This window comes from Pogonomyrmex barbatus, unplaced genomic scaffold (genome assembly GCF_055798465.1).
Source record: "Pogonomyrmex barbatus isolate J1 unplaced genomic scaffold, ASM5579846v1 scaffold7, whole genome shotgun sequence".
NCBI classification, from domain to species: Eukaryota; Metazoa; Arthropoda; class Insecta; order Hymenoptera; family Formicidae; genus Pogonomyrmex; species Pogonomyrmex barbatus.
Window position 1 is genome coordinate 9367152 of NW_028297171.1, and position 17586 is coordinate 9384737.

The window sequence follows — 17586 nt, forward strand, 5'->3', positions numbered from 1 at the left end:
TCTCGACAATTCAAATGTGCGATTCGAAAAGCGCGGGACGGGTTTATATATGGCCTCCTTCATTAATTTATCCGTATTATACGATATCGAGCGTAAATTCGATCGTGAAGACTCGATTAAAGAGACGACGAGGCTTCTGAATTGATGAAGTATTACTAGTAATTGATGAATTTTGATGTAATGAATTCGAAAATAACATAACTGTGGATATATAAAAAAAGATATAGATGTATTTAAAAAATGCGATATACAAATAAAAGATTTAATTAATGGATTTATTTTGGGATCCATTGGAACTTATATCACTAAAGTACTTATTCTATTTTACCATTATTTTTATTCTCTCCCACGAAGACGAATATATCTGTATATTCGTGGTGAAACAACTATTTAATAAAGTATAAAGAATGTGTGAATAAAACTAAAAACATTGCATAAGAATTTTTACATTTTCCATAAAGTAGGCTTAATCATACAAAGTTACAATTGGCGTATAATCAACAAATGCATATTACGAAATGCATTTGAAAGTGCTGTGTGGATATCGACTGCTTTACTATTGTTCCTCCGTGTAATTAAATTCTTCCTGTAATAATATATTGCAATTGTTCTTTTTTTTCTCTTTTTTTCTCGTGTGATATCCAAAATGTATGATATCCAATGGAACTGTCACTAATCGATTGAAAAATAATAAAAATAATAAATGCAGTGATGTAACACATGTGAAACATTTATTATTTTCTGTAAATCTATCAAAACATTGTAGAAATCAGATAAAGAATTACAAAAGACAATAACTTAATAAATTGCATACAATATATAGGTTTCCATTATATCTTCATTATAAATCAATATTAAATGATTTTATTTACGCTTCCTAATTTTATCATTCGGAATCGTGATTTTTCTGAGTTCTTCACTGCTATCACGCTATTCTCCTTTTTTTCCACAATTATGCCACTATTACGTGCTTAAGTTTTATTTAATGATACTTTAACAGTGATTATAAACTATCTGTCACATTACCCAGATACATTCATATAAAATAATATGAAATAAATTATGTATGATTCAAGTGCTATATCATTCGTATACCTTCATTGCGGCTTTAAATCCCAGTGTAACAAGTATCCCGAGGCCGAACACAAGAAGATACGGTAAATACTTTATACCAAATAAAGCAGGTCTTTTCTTTATTAATTGTTGAAGCATGATCAGATTTTTCTCAGAATACGGCGGAAAACGGGATCTGAAAAATATATTTTCTTTCTTGTACTAAAAATCTAAAATATTGACTAATAAATTGTTGAAAAATGTAGTATTCTATCATTTATAATGCACAATTATTTGTTTATATAAAAGAATTACTTACTTAGCTATGATTTCTGCAAGTTTGTTGTAATTTCGAATCAAACAACCTTTGTTATGTGTGAAGGTATCAAATGTATATTTTCCGTGGTAAGCTCCCATACCGGAATATCCTACTCCTCCAAAGGGTATAGTCTCAACTAAAAAAGTAATAATAAGAATTATAGAACAGAAAAAATAGCCTGATATTAATTCTTGTTATGTTATAAACACATGCTTATATCTTTTGTTTGTTAGTTTCATTTATTATTTATTTACATTTTAATCTAATTAAATCTAGTTATAAATACATCATTAATTAAATATTAGATGGAATATATAGGATTTCTCATTAAATAAACTAATTAAAGATAATTAAAAATAAAGTCTTCAATGAATCTTGAGGATAGAATAATTTTTAAATAATAAATTAAAGTTTGCCTTTTATAAGTTCTTTTCGTAAACGTTCAAATTTTCATAAATATAGAAACATAGTATATATATATATATATATATATATATATATATATATATATATATATATGTACCATATCCTCAACATTCATTCACGAATAAATATTCGATTTTCATTGTTACTTATTAAGTATTTTTATGATTAATAAAAAGGCAGTACATGCAAAATGTAACATCATTAAGCGATAAAATAAAAATAGAAAGCGTATATTTTCGCAGCATGCTTATTAATGTTCATTATATTGCAACACGATTAAAGAATCACAATGCATTTACTATAATGTAAAACGATAAAAATAATGTCTTTTGAAAAAAAAGAAACCAAAATATTTACAACAATTTATAACAAACCATTTTACATTGTTGTAAGAAAAACTACCTGTTGCATGTAATACCGTATCATTGACAAGTACAGCCCCACTAGACGTATTATTAATGATCAATGATACAGTTTCTTCTTTCTGGCTAAATATATACAAAGCTAATGGCTTCTCCCTGTATGTCAAATATTAATGTAAAAATGTCAGTATTATTTTTTGTGAAATGTATTGAGCGCATAAATATGCAGGTGCACATATGCGCCATATATGTATATGTATATGTGTGCATGTATATGTATGCATATGGATATGAATACGTATGTATGTGTTTGCTCGCGTGAGTGCGTTTCGTATGATTACTCTAATACATTGTATATCATCAAATTTGTACATCATTAATAATATATGAGCCCAACTTTTCTTCCGAATATCAATTTCATGTTAGCAACTTATTCATAGATATTTAATTCTATAATATAACCACCACCATTTTCAGGTTCATTCCATTATTTAAATAGCAATTTGATAGAACGAAATCCGAAACCTCGTTGTGTAAATACAAAATAAAAAATTTATATATATATATATATATACACAACTAGAAAACCTATCTTATCCCATAAAAGAAAGACATAGTAAAAGAATTCTTCTTCAGCAGTAATCACCTAAACCAAAAGAGAACATGCAACATATTACTTGTTTTAACCAGAAAAATGAACATGTCCATCCTAAAAGAAAAATATCCTCCATCCTAATAAAAGAAAATCCTCTCCCATAAATAATTTGATCAATTCATATATCATATCTATAATCTTTACATTTTCTTCTAATAGAAAACTTTTTTATTTTGATGTAACTAATAATAACATCACAAATATAAAAACAAAATAATACTGAAAAATACGATGGGAAGAAATTTATTAGTCCTTATAACAAGCTCTTACTTTCACCGAAATTCTTAAATAATAAATAAAACTAGGCCGAAATAAAATAAAAAGAAAAATTATCGTCACCTAAAACCCGAACTCACCAATATATTGTAATATCGTGTCGTTGACACACACGGCTCCACTGTTGACTTGGTCTATAATTAGATCTTGTACCCTCTTGCTCGTAGAAAATATGTACAGTACAAGTGGATTTTCACTACATTGCGAAAAACTAATTACTTCACGCCCCTTCATGCTCCCTCGCGCAAAAAAAAATCGTCAATGTGAAATATGAGTGTATGAAAGATGAACATAAAAGTTTATTCCACGGCAGTTTTTCTCTTTTTCCAATTATATTTAATGTATGGAATAAAATTCTCCAAATTTTTTATTGAATAAAAAATTTAGATTTTAAAAGTTCGACTAATTAAATGATTCCACTAAGAAGCAAATAAAAAAAAACACGATACTTTAGAAGGGATCTAATTGTTACTCATACATTCTGTACTTATGATCATTGCAATTAAATAACGTACCGACTGTTGATGAATTTAATTGCTTCATAAGCATTATTAACGTTTATTATAGGCAATATTGGTCCAAATATCTCATCCTGCATAATGGGATCCGTTGGTTTGACATCAACGAGTATCGTAGGCGAGATGAACTTTTCTACGGGATTTACATTACCACCAACAGCAATTTTACTTTTATCGCTCAAGTAATTGACGAGCCGCCTAAATAGTTAATGTTGTCGTATGTGATCAAATTATTTTAAAATAATTAAAATTGCAAACGTTGCAGTATGCATCGAACTTACTGATAATGTTTGTCCGTAATAATACGTGCCAAATCAGGACTTTCTCGCGGATTATCTCCATAGAATTCCTGTAGAATCTTCTTAGCTTCCTCGACAAATTTATTCTGTACCTCGGGTGTACATAACAAATAATCGGGCGCAATACAAGTTTGACCGACATTGATGCATTTACCCCATAAAATGCGTTTTGTTGCCATTGTTATATCCACTGTATTATCTAGATACACGGGGCTGCACAAATCGTCATTATTTAAACGCAATTCCATGCAATATAAAAGTTTCCAAGTAATATAATTAAAATCACATTTTGTATATATATCTAATTTTTTCTAATATATCGCTTACCTCTTTCCACCCAGCTCTAATGTAACAGGAGTAAGAAATTCATTAGCAGCTTTCCGTACGATTTTTCCAATAGCGGAAGATCCAGTATAAAAAATATAATCAAAACGTTGCTTAAGTAGCTCTGTCGTTTCTGAGATTCCTCCCATTATTACACGACAACAGTCCTGTTCAAAGAGAACATGATCAGTTAAATTATTAGTCTTGTTAATGAGCAAGATATCGATGTACAGAATCACATGATATAAGTGATTCTTTTATTTTTTTAAACTAAAAAAGAAAGACAATAAGACAAAAAAATAGAGATCAAATTTAATAACTCGGAATTTCATTGCAATCATGAAAAAATATATATCATAACACATAAAAACTACCAGTGTTAAAAACATAGAGGTAATTTTAATTTATTAATAATATGGACAAATCGCAGAATAAAAGTAGCAATCTTTTTCAAATTAATATATTAACTGTAATTAACTAGAGGAAAGAAAAAGAAATACAAAGTAGCTTTTGTATTCTTGAACAAATTTCTATGAGTCATCATTATACAACAGAATAAAAAGAAAGAAAAGGCTTGAATTCTATTGAGAGAATTGAATTCTTTTATAAAAGATTTATAAAAGAATTCAATTCTCTCAATAGAATTCAAGCCTCAATTTCAATCAATTTCAATTTCAATTTCAATTTGATGGTCCACTTTCTTTAATTTAAAAAATAAAAATAATAATATAATAGAATAATCTATTTACATAATATTCCAAAATTTACGAATCAAATTGCTACAGTGAAAATTTTCGAACAATTAAATAATAATCTTTGTAGCATTTTATTTCAGAAGAAAGTTTGTAAAACAGTAACTTGTAAAATATATTTTTAAATTACAAATACTTGTAAAATATGAGGACTTAAAATTATCAATATTGTAAAGTTATAAAATATGATCCTGTATATCCTATTTCTGTATATATTTATGATATCCAGCGATATTAGCATATTTAAGCGAATAACGTATAATTTTCTAGAAACATCTAATAATATCATAAGTGCAATTCATGATCGAGTAAATATATATTAGCCTTTTTTAGAATTTCCGAGAATTGCACAAAGAATAATATCTTGATTCACAAATTTTAGGAAAAAATTATATAAATAGTATCACCTCACCGTGTCTAAATATTTCGGAATGGTCTCGTACAAGAACTTCGCTGTTGCCCCTGCAATCTCGGAAGGTTTCACAATCACGCAGTTTCCAGCTGCGATAGCGCCGATCATAGGTAATATATTCAATTGAAGAGGATAATTCCACGCACCCATAATTAATACAACTCCATAAGGATCCTTCCGGATTTCTACTTTGTCGAAAAAGTTCGCCAATGACTTGGTTGGCTAAAGTATTGTAAAATTTCAAATTTTCTTTATGCTAATAAAACTGCTTGTTGAACAGAAGTAAAATCGAGATTCATTCTTATGTAACAAAAAATCGCGCTCAGATAACTACCTTCTCTGTTGCTGCCCATTGCTTAATATTCATGAGAACATAGTTAATCTCTTGAATTGTATAATCAATTTCCAATGCGCACGTTTCAAATTTGCACTAAAAAAATTAATTGCTCATTGTTAAAAGAAAATAATGTATTGGACTAATATGCATTAGACTCATAATGAAATGATTATTGCAATCATTGTAATCATACTCTATGCAAATCTGATGCCAATGCTGCTATTATCTCTGAGGTGCATTCTGATAGCATACGTAAGATTTGTTTCAATTGTTTGATTCTCCATTCTATCGGTCTTGTTTTGCCACTGTTAAATGCATCCCGTGAGTGTTGAACTAGCTGTAATGATTCTTCGATAAGTAAGATGTTGAGACCCGAATTATATTATACTTTTTTTTACATAATAACAAAGATTCTAATTTATTTAGCGTATGTTCAAGAAGAAGATATGACAAGATATAACAACATTAATACAAGAAAAACAATTTTTATAAACATCAATCAATTTGCTTACTTCAACATAATCTATAGGTGCTGGTTTCTCATACGTTTGCGCTGAAACAAAATATATAATTTCAAATAAATATTCGCGCAAAACTTTTCAGCTACTCATTACGACACAGGATATCCAGGGAGGTTAAAATTATCCACTCTTAATTTACATAAAAAGAATTATGTAAATTAAACCGATTTGCACGTCACGAGTTAACCTTCACGTCTGTATTACAACATAAGAAATCAACAAGTAATCCAAATACAGGGTGTTTTGGAGTTGGCATTTGAATTGCGTAATAGGATTTCCTGCGGCGTAGAGTGTTTTTTTTTTTATTTTCTGAAATGTAATTTTCAAATGAAGATAACATTAGAATTAATGCACATTCGAAGTCTCTAAATTATCGAACGTGAATCAGAAGGAGACGCGTGCGAGACGCACTTCATTATTCTATTAAAGATTTTCAAAATTGTATTGACATTTAGATGTCATCATTTAAAATGTTTATAATAACAAAAGATTTTCTTATTAAATAAAAATGAAATTTTATGTATTCGTTCGCTTCGTATAAATGAAGAGATAAATCACACGTGAAGAAAGAATAAAAACAATAAGCGAAGAAATCATTTTAACAATCTTGGAATTCACATTTATTTTTATTCAAGTAAAATATTAAACGCAGATTCAAATATTGAAAATCTTCTATCAATCTTCTATCGATATTGTATAATATTGTAATATCTGTGACAATCATTCCCAATAAGCAAAGAATAATTGTGTGTGTGTGTGTGTGTGTGTGTGTGTGCGCGCGTGTGTGCGCGCGCGCGCGCGCGCGCGTGTGTGTGTGTATGTGTGTGTGTGTGTGAAAAATAAAAATTTTTAATTTCTCAGATAATAAATACTTGCTTAAGTAAAAATTTGATAAAATGACTTACAATTGTAGAAGATATTTAATATCAAATTCGTGTAACAGATAAAACAAGTGTAGAGATAAAACAAATTTTATTTTCGACGATATACTTATAATCTTAAGATAATCTTACGAAATAATCCTGTTAAAAACTAGTTTCTATGTAAAATCGAGAAACTTACTTTGTGAGAATCATCGTTCATCTCATTCGAATTAATTAATGTTAATTAATGTAACATTTTCGGGGAAGACGTTAATCCATTTTTAGCGTCGAAATTTTCCCATCGAGAAGAAACAAAAACGAAGAGAATAAAGACGAAATGCACAACGAAATGCATTACGACATACAAAATCGAAATCAATCATAGAAATGCAAAATCGACTCGACCTCGTCTTAAAAACGTGTTTTGTTATGATGTGATAACGTCACGTACATAGCACGTGAGCACGTATCGCACAAGTTACAATTTTGTCGATAAGCAAGCATGTAAGAAATAATGAATATCACGTGGCATAAATTAAACATATCATGAATTATTACGCAACAAGTTTTATCCTATTTTCTTCCATAACTGTTCAGCTACAGATTATTCCATTCAACGATTATTCATCGCGATAACACAATGATAAATTCGAGTTTCAACATCTCAAGTAAGAAAGAATACGCAGGCTTCTCAGATTCCAGTCCTAGAAATTTATAATATATGTGACAGGAATTATATATCTTTAGCACACAATGAATATCGGAACGTCATCCTAATCTCGCATCAAGAACATCATTTTCGGCATGGAGCATCGAGTACATTGTGTTCTCGATTAGAAACTTCATTTGCTTTTCTTCTTTTTCAAATTTGAAAAATTAGAGAGAAAGCTAAAGAGTGGATTTAAACCGAGATTAAAGTTAGTTTACATAGAGATGAATAGTGCTCGTCAGAGACGCGGAATGTCGTATAAATTTCACAGATGTTGACGCCATTGGATGATCGTGCGGAGTTCGATAAAACGATCTCGGGCGAACCGCGTCATCGACGATTTTCAAATGGAGAGAAAGATTAAGGCAATAAGAACTGATCATTCTCGCTGAACGCGGAAACGAATAACGGAGTGTCGGGAGGCAGGATTCATTCTTACCCATTATCGCGGACACTTGTGGATCCTTCGCTTGGCGTTGATGAACTGACCGTCGAATTGACGTCAGAACGCGACTGGATTCCTCGTGAGTGATGTACGTTCGAGATCGACGTGTTAAATACTAAGCTTCAAAGTGCGGTGTAAGAGATCAAGGTGTCTTTGGTTATCTCTCGACGCATCGAAAAAATTGGAAGGCGGGGGAAAGACGATTTTTGTCTGGCAAAGACGGGGAGTGAAGAGGGAGAAGGACGAAAGAAACGGTCAAAGTGGGAAAAAAAAAAAATAATATTACTTTGTCCCGTTGGCTTGTGTAGGAAGAGCGACTTCGCAGTCTAGCGATAACACATGTATCGGCGTGTGGACTAATCGCGCGGTCTTACCACTAGAAGGCGCTACTTGTCAAGTTCCCACACGCGCGCAGGTCCGAGTTGGTCCAGAGACTAAAACGAACGGCGGATCGCGGCGAAAGTGAAGGGTGGAAGTTAGATTCGCAGGGTGGAACGATTCGGAAACGGACCACTATTTTCTCATTTCCCGGCGGAATGTTCCGTAGATGTTACGCGCTTTACTTTCTCCCGGAAGTCTCCGTTCGCTTTTGCGATTTGTAATAAATCTCTTTCCTCGGCTAGGCGTTACACATTTATGAAAGAGCGCACGTTGCCTCACCTATTCGCCTATTTCAACAACAAGGCTATTAAGCGATTTTTAATGTCTTTTTAATGTCTTTTTCTTATGTCTCTGACGGAGATGGTTCTGTGATGAGTTTTTAACAAGACCGCTTTATTGTTTTCTCGCTTCGCTTGTCCGGGGAGTCTTTTTGATAGAACAAGGTAATATTTTCCACTGAAAAAAATTCGATGGTAATTTCTAAGAGGAATTTAAAAATGACGGATGAACGTTAAAATTATACGCATGAATCAGAAGACAAAACTCGCGCTGGATACGTATGGCTGTCCTAATTAATCTAATTATTCAAAGTTGCTCTACAACTGCGTATGATATCTAAATATTTTTATGGAATAAAACTTTATGAGAAAATTTTCTGTTTGATATCTTTATCATAATGTATGGTACGGAAAAGTCAAACATTTGACGACTAATACAGATTGCTTACGAATGCAGATTAACTTTAGTCTCAGTTGAACTTATTTTCTATACTTTTATTTTTTATATTTTATTTATTTTATTTATTTTTATTTTTTATATTTCCTAGTTTTAAAAATTAAAACAAAATAAAACATGAATTAAACTGAGATTAAAATTAAAATCAATAGATATCGGTAAACATGGAAATAAGAACAGCACATTTGACATTTAAATAATTGAGCGTCGAATGAAGGGAAAGTAAAATGCACATAACATTTGTGCGAAGAATGGGTTTCTATTTAATGTTATCCCTTCAAAAAGATTTGATGTTCTTATTAAATAAAATAAAATCTCGGCATTAAAGATAATGTCTGTTTTTATAGCACTATACATGTCACGCATCAAATACGTCGTGCTTCTATTTGCAATTAAAATCCAAGATATTAATAGTTTATAAATGTGGAAGCGATTACTCCGGCAGATAACGAAAGAAACATACCATTGGAATGAGAATTATGCGTTGGTTGCACTTGTATCTTTACACATTCTCCTTTGAGCGTATCCACACAATTGTTCGACATTTCACACGGAATATTCTTCTATAATTAATATATTTTTTTTTATTGCGAGCGTACTAATTATTATTATTATTATTATTATTTTATTTAATAATATTTCCAATAATGTCGTGCAACTTTCACGAGAGAGAAAAAAATAATACCTCGTGATATTATGTATATTTTACGAATTTAATTGTGATTTGTTGTTATTGTTGTAGTTGTCGTCGCACTCGATATGCTCGAAATACTAAGTGTTCCCTCGAAGTTGGCGGATTCGAGACTGGATCTTTGATGTCTAAGGTAAGGCCAGTGGCGATGCAAAAGATATGTTGGTGGGGATAAGGTGGACTTTAAAATAGTATTTTAAGTCGAACCTTAAAGCTGTGTGGATCTTGAGATCCATAATAAAAAAATAGGATTAGGAAAGGATAGGATAGGAAAAAATAGGACCATTGAAAATTTGTAGGAGATTCTAAAGTTCGAACATCTTTGCAAGAGAAGGTGCAAATGAATTTGGCCTTAGAAAATGGCCGGCACATACAACAAGTCAACAGATCAGATGTACCATAAATTACTCAGCAATTGCTACCGGAAAATAATAATGTATAAGAGACCTCTTGTTAGCCGCAAATAGTAAAACGTCGATGGCTCTCGGCAATTATTGCTACCACGTGCTGCAATAATTATTTGTCATTATGCACTATTCCTCAATGATTTATCATTGTCTCGTCTATTTTTAGATCGTCCTTATGCAACTAAAGACGTAGTTAGAGGATTTCCATCAAATTGAGCTGGCCTACAGTTAGAAGAAAATTCAATTGCTGAGACTCGAATACCTCTGCACCAAAACTTAGCTGTTACAATGATTTCATATGCATATCAAGATTGAAAAGGTCAAATAGACAATGTGAAGTTTCTTTCTGGATCAATATACCCTGTGTATTTACTCGTCGAAAATGCATGCAAGTTACATCTATGACTCTTGATATTCACGTACTATACTCAGTTGCAATCTGTGTATTAACACGCATAATAATTTTTTATAGAAACAAGTTTTTAATGGGGAGAGAATGATATCTACATATCGTTGAATTACATTGATTTTCCCAAGAATTGTACGTACAACTTCCTTAGAACTTCATTACAGCTTCATTTTAATTTTTAATTTTATTTTATATATAATTCCTAGCTTCTCTTTTTAATTGCCCAATTAAAATTCAAGAGGAAGGATATACTCACGTAATTCGGAAACAGCTGAAACAGCTGTTTGCATGTCAATGCGGCAAACATCAGATTCCTCCGCAGCAGCTGTCGGAATGTCCAATATCACTTCAGCCTGAAAAAGAAAAATGTTGTAAATATTGACGCAAAAATGTAATCTTAGCGGAAGAGAATGAAGTTATTAACATCTAACGAATATATTACACGGAATTATGTCGGAAATATTTGATTAATTGAAGAGTTCTTCTGTCAAAAACAAGGTGAGCATAGAAATTATTTTATGCAATAATAATAACAAAAATTAGCTTCATCTCACAATTCATTAGATCTCTTGACGATCATTAGAATTTGTATACGCAATGAATTTATGCAATTTTATAATAAATTTTAATGCAATAAATTTTAATGCTTATTGGCCGATAAATAAATACAAAAATGATCTGAAAACAATTCAATGTATCTTAAATCAATGCGAGTCAGTCACCATCGATGCCTATGTTCTATAATTATTTAATGCATTCTCTTTAAAAAGCAAATCTCTTTACATAAGTGATGTAGCTTTTTTTTTCTTTACTTCTCAGTTAATCCAACGCTGCACACACACACACACACACACACACACACACACACACACACACACACACACACACACACACACACACACACACACACACTGCCCTACCATATGTGGTTAACGATCTGGAAAGTGGAAAATCGGGATCTGTGAGTCTCTTTATTGCGGGCCATTTCACTTCCTCATTGAGAGTACGAGTTACGTATGCGACTTCGCATACTAGCTTCGATACAATTGGATACAGTACGTGACTCAAATTCCAACTTCCAATGCTGCAGTTTACTTTTTCAGAGCTTTCGATCTTCTTGAACGAACTGGTCGAGTTCTATAACGACGCCTCTAGTATCTGATGCATACCGCAACTTTTTTATAACTTCGCCTCACAGAAGTAAATTATGCCTTGTGAAATACACGTGTCACGCCTTATTATGAAGTATATATAACTTTTTATTTATTATTTATTACATCGGGAATCTCATCGGAAGAACATTAGCATCGAATCTTTGCATAAGGTAAAGTTCACGTCTTATAAAAACAAATAATTATATGACATAGTATTTCAATCTTATTTACAATCTTCTATATTCTAATAAATTATAAATTCATCATGTTTATGTATATATTTATATAATATCAAAGGTTAGATAGAACTGACCGACCGAAAACAAGATAATTATCTAGATGCGATGATTTTGCTATTTTTTCACGTGCGATGCGTGAAATAATTTCAAAGACTACAATGGAACAAAAATGAATCCAAAGTTTGGACAAATCGAATCGTATTGTTTTTTTCATAGGAACTTTTTTTGACTCGTAAAATTGTATTGGTCTTCTCTACGGTACTGAGATTTAGTTTTTCCCTTTTTTTATTTTTTTTCTATTCTATTTCCATTTATATCTCTTTCTAATTTTGTTTACTGTGATATTTTTACTGAGTTATCAAACATTTACTACCATGGAATCTTCTTCTATATCAAATATACGATAACACTTTCGCTGCGATGGTTGAATTATTTTTCTTCTTCTGAATCGTTCTGTTCCGTCGATCGTACTATTTACAATGGCTGTCACTGCGCCATTCTTGGAAATGCCATCCGTGACGTCAATACTTTATATTTTGCATTTCCAAAATATTGTTCATCTAAGCGTGGATATTTTTACGACTCACATAACGCAAGTTTTTTGCTTATCCGTAAGAAATATTTTATTAAATATTTATTTTCGAAATATTTCTCGGACAAAATGAAAACGTGTTTCGCCAATTTCAAATTCTAAATTTGTTGAAGCGGCGACAATATAAAATTCCGACGGCGAGGAATAACGTCAGATTTCAAGAAGATGAATAAATTGGCGGCTGAGAAAAGTATAAGAAAGGCGAATACGTTAAACGCACGCAAAAGATTAAGATTTGTCACTTCGGCCAACGGGGGGGGGAGGGGGGGGAGAGCGGAGGGGCATCAAGACCAGCGAGCACTTATATAGTTTCCAACATATTTATAATATAGTTTATAATATAGTTTCCACGATATTTAGCGCATTAGTCTTCATCAGCGAATCGTGTATTAACGCACAGTGGATGAACTCGCATGATACGTGACCACGGATGTTATGCCGGAGCGTGACTGATCGTACGAGAGGCTTACCATGTTTGAAGATCCTGGATGAGGCGTCCTCGATTCCAGTCCAGGCATTAATTTTCGCGGACACGGATTGATGGCGATTCAAAGGAAGTCAATTTGCTTGTGTGAAGACGCGAACACGTTATACAATACGGGAGCTTTACAACTGGATATCTGAGGATCGGACAGTCTCATCAATTTCACGATCTTTAGCTTTTCGAGGGAACATTTTCGAAGAGAAATTTAAGCTGTAAATTCGCGAACCGCAAGCCTCGGATTTCACAAGCGAGGTTCGAAGTTTAGAAAGATCTATACTAGAGATATACTAAGCCCCCGACGGGCTTATACCAATAAATACAATGGCGCACAATTATTGCCACGAAGCTTCGACTTGGATCTATTGTGCCGTAGCATAAATATTAATGATGACCCCGAATGATCTTGCGTCGTATAAGTAATGCTCGCAGTGAATACTTTTATAATTAAAGCAACCTTTATATAACTTTTGAGAAATAGATAACGTTAATTCGGGAAAAAAGAACTACTCGTCGTGTGATTGAACATGATAAAAATATGTATCCGTCTGCTTTTAGACATAAATTTTAATTAAAAGTGTCTACAAAAGTTCGAAAATACTTGTCAGCTACAAATTCTGCATGTCATCTAGGAATAGATTATATCGGTTAACTCTCAACAATAAGCATAATTTATATGTGTCAAAAAGTTGTGTTTAAGAACTTGCTTTTTAGATACAAAAAAAAAGAAAATAAAAATAACTGCTTTCCATTGTATATTTATCATTATATCTTTCTTATTATCAGAATCAAGTTTTATTCGTTTTTTTTTCTAATACTTTTGAACCTCTAGTACTTTTGAACCTCTATATATGTGCTATTAAATTTTCTTTTACTTTCCTATAAAAAAAGAAGAAAAAAAAAAGAAATATCGACTTGTTACGACTTGTGTATACGATTTGTGAAATGAGCGACGTGAAAGGCTTCATATTCTCGATTAAAAAAAAACAATAAGATATTTCTTGATTTCTTTTTTTGAAGGCCAACAATTGTGGACGTGTTGTTGAGCAATGACTGTGTGACGCAAGTATTCCAAGTTCTCGAAAACTGTCGTGCAACTCGAACGTGATTCAGAATTCGTCGTTACATCGCGTTAGCAGCAGCAGCAACGGCAATAAAGATTCAAATTACAATATGCGAAGCCTTCGCAACATCGTCGTAAACGTAAAGGCAATTTCGGAGGATTTATGCATATACATGTATTATATTCATTAACATTATTTATTAAACGGTATGCTTTATTATTTATAGATGTTTTCCAGTAACAGCTAGATACAAGTCATAGTCTAGTCATACTTCTTTGTTTTTTTTTCCTTGTTTTTTTATCGAATGCTAAACAAGAACTAAATGATGATATAACTGGATTTATATAAATGCTATCGATTATCGGGGAACTTTTATTACCGCGTTATCAGCGTTATTAACATTCACTCTGTTTATAAATCTAAAATAGCGCTACTCTGTTTAGCTGGAGCTAAGATAATACTATCGCTTGCTACCGCTTTGTAGAACTCGCAAACGCTAACGCTATTTTCTTTTTCTTTCATTTTATTGATACCTGTCTTATTCCAGAGGAAAAATACAGGCGTAACCGGCAATTCAAAAATGTTCACAAGACGAGAAAAGATATGTCCATTCCACTAAAGGTTTCTAACAAATCATTAATGTTATCAATACTACTTTGAAAGTGACAACATTGATATACAGCGAAGTTATGATGTAAAATGCTACCGACAATAATGTCGTGATAATGTTTGATTAGTGCTATCCATTAGCTCCTCGACAATACTAATAACAAATAGCGCTGATAACGAGTTTCGTAAACGCAACTTCTTTCTTGTTGGAAAGTACCTTAAGAGCCGGTCTCACAACTTACGATTAATTTAATCAATTGATTAAATTTAATAACTGCAATAATTGCAATATTTGCTAAAATTGATCATATGTATTATTCTTTTTGTCTATTTGCAGCAAATTACGATTTATTTATTAAATAATCTTATAAATATATTTTAATAATAATTAAATAACACCTTTAATTTAAAATAATTAAAAAATTAGATTAAGAGTGATTGGTTTTAAATTTTGATAATTTGTAAATTTAATCGGTTGATTAAGTTACTCATAAGGTCTATTCTTTTTAGCTGAACTTTTTGTACCGTTTATTTCTTTTCTTTTTTTCTCCAACGTAGAGAGAGAGATAAAGAGGAAAGAAAACGAGCAAGAAGTTCAGCTAAAAAAAACAAGATGAGATAATGATGATAAGATATATATAGATAATAGATGGTAAGATCCAATCATCTCTTATAAAAGGAACTGTCTAGCTTTCACACTCTAACAAAGATCAGCTTTATTGATGTATTCAGTATATTTACATTCTAATTTTTATTATATTATGCCTAAAAAAGTCATTAAAAATAACCTTTCTGCTAGAGATTCCAAAAAAATACTAAAAGTCGAAGTCTCCAGTTGACAATCGGAAAGGTGGCAACCATGAAAAGGAACCATATAGTCGTTCCTGGAATTGAGGGGAGACCGAGTCTTGGTGTCCTCGATCTAATTAATGTTTGGCGAACGAGATGTGCATCTTGAAATGATCGACAATATAGAATCCCACTTGTAATGTTATTCCGTACATACGCCGAGGTGAAAGTGATTTGCGTAAAATTCGATCTTTTCCTTTTGCAGATGTTTGAATGACCTTAACCTATAAACATGGAAACAGAACGAACGTCTGACTCATCCAATATCTCGTCTAGTGCCTCATCCAGTGCCTCGTTCTGGTCCACGTCGAGCAATACAGTTTCTACTCAAAACTCATTACCGCCTACTCATGATCCTGGATGGAACGATCCACCAGATTGGGCATTGTCCTCGCAGCATAATTCATCTGGGACGTCTACCAGGAGACTCTTGAACAAAAGAGTATCGTTTCCGTTATTTCCAGAACAAGTGTCTTCTCCAGAACAAGTGAAGACTAGCCATTTGCCACCTTCAACAGAAACGTTACCCATTCCATGTACAATTTCCACAGCACCTCATAAGCCTCTTCTGGCTCCTATGGATAAAGACCTTTCAGAAGATACATCGATACCAGATTTTAATAAAGATGATGCTTTGAAAGAGGTCTTGACAAATCTGATAACTATGATAACACTGCAAAATATGGAAAAGACTAAGGATAAAGAGATACGAAAACGGCTAGATAATATGGCTTCTGATTGGCGTGCAGACAACATAGATGATAAAGTACAGAAACTTATTTTGAATATGTCAAGAGGTAACAATAATCTTTGCATATATTATTAACTATATTTGTAATAATAGTTTGTCAATAACAATTTTCTTGTTTAATTCTAATTTCTTTAAATTTCTTGTATCTAGTTATAAGTTCGTTTATAAGCATAATGGAACATGAACTAATAAGATTTTTTATCATTTTTTGTCATTCTTTGATCCAATAAATTTCTAATATTCCAATTTAATCAAATTCTTTTAATCCAAAATTTAGATGCTCGTAACTTTTGAAGAAATGGTATGAAGAAAAAATGTTTCAGATAAAAAAGTTACCTGTTTTTTGATATAGATTAACTTTATAAAAAACAATTGATTCACATAGACATCCACTTAAAAAAATTTCAAAGTGTCTTTGTTTCTTTCTAAGAAAAAAGAATCAGTCTCCACACAGATTTAAAGATTCCTCGAAAGGTTCCTAAGAAATTTGAGAATTGACAATATTCAGAATAATAAATTCTAAAACTAGTCAGACTATGTATGATTTATTTATTATTTATATTTCATGATTCACAGTTCGCTATTCATAGAGACTCATCAATAGTGTGAAATATATAATTTTATTTATACAAATATATGCATATACATGTCCATCTGACATATGAAAATATATTTATTTTTAGCATTGATAAATAAAGATTTGGAAAAAGCGGACCGAATTCAAACTCATCTTGTGACGCGATATGGACAAGTTTGCCGTTATTGGATACCAGCCATCAGGCATATAATTTTTGAAATGAAAGAGAATATTAAGAAGGAGACTATTTCGCAACCAAGGTCACCATTTGACTGGGAAGGAAAACTGAATTAATCGTTAAGTGTATTATATAGAATTACTTAATAAAAAATGAAAATCTTATTTATTGACTTTTGATATATTTACGTGTTACATT

General features: G+C 31.7%; 2 protein-coding genes and 1 long non-coding RNA gene across 11 annotated transcripts; 2 read left to right on the forward strand and 1 right to left on the reverse strand.

Moving 5' to 3' along the window:
- Positions 1-248: 248 nt before the first annotated feature.
- Positions 249-13489, reverse strand: Aldh-III (Aldehyde dehydrogenase type III). Of its 8 annotated transcripts, none has more exons than XM_011649768.3 (13): positions 13350-13489; positions 11151-11247; positions 6246-6286; positions 5927-6070; positions 5731-5826; positions 5397-5618; positions 4236-4399; positions 3891-4121; positions 3607-3807; positions 3172-3287; positions 1373-1508; positions 1096-1249; positions 249-586 (listed from the first exon to the last, which is right to left on the reverse strand). In XM_011649768.3, exons 1-13 carry the CDS (start codon positions 13395-13397, stop codon positions 557-559), a joined length of 1680 nt encoding a protein of 559 aa, XP_011648070.2. In that variant the 5' UTR covers positions 13398-13489; the 3' UTR covers positions 249-556. The 8 variants fall into 8 exon arrangements, with proteins under 8 accessions (XP_011648070.2, XP_011648069.2, XP_011648068.2 ...); XM_011649767.3 differs by lacking the exon at positions 3172-3287 and adding an exon at positions 2201-2316 and having other exon boundaries at positions 13278-13397; XM_011649766.3 differs by having other exon boundaries at positions 13278-13397.
- On the forward strand, positions 8826-14647 carry LOC105434140 (uncharacterized). 2 transcript variants are annotated; one of them, XR_016140854.1, is made up of 7 exons: positions 8826-9095; positions 10130-10211; positions 10652-10873; positions 10958-11026; positions 11101-11392; positions 11714-13615; positions 14381-14647. It is a non-coding gene; the product is annotated as an uncharacterized LOC105434140 (long non-coding RNA). The 2 variants fall into 2 exon arrangements; XR_016140853.1 differs by lacking the exon at positions 14381-14647 and having other exon boundaries at positions 11714-14268.
- A 954-nt stretch (positions 14648-15601) lies between these two features.
- LOC105434142 (uncharacterized) lies at positions 15602-17552 on the forward strand. Its single transcript, XM_011649773.3, has 3 exons — positions 15602-16018; positions 16088-16679; positions 17317-17552. Exons 2-3 carry the CDS (start codon positions 16115-16117, stop codon positions 17502-17504), a joined length of 753 nt encoding a protein of 250 aa, XP_011648075.2. The 5' UTR covers positions 15602-16018; positions 16088-16114; the 3' UTR covers positions 17505-17552.
- The last annotated feature ends 34 nt before the right edge of the window (positions 17553-17586 follow it).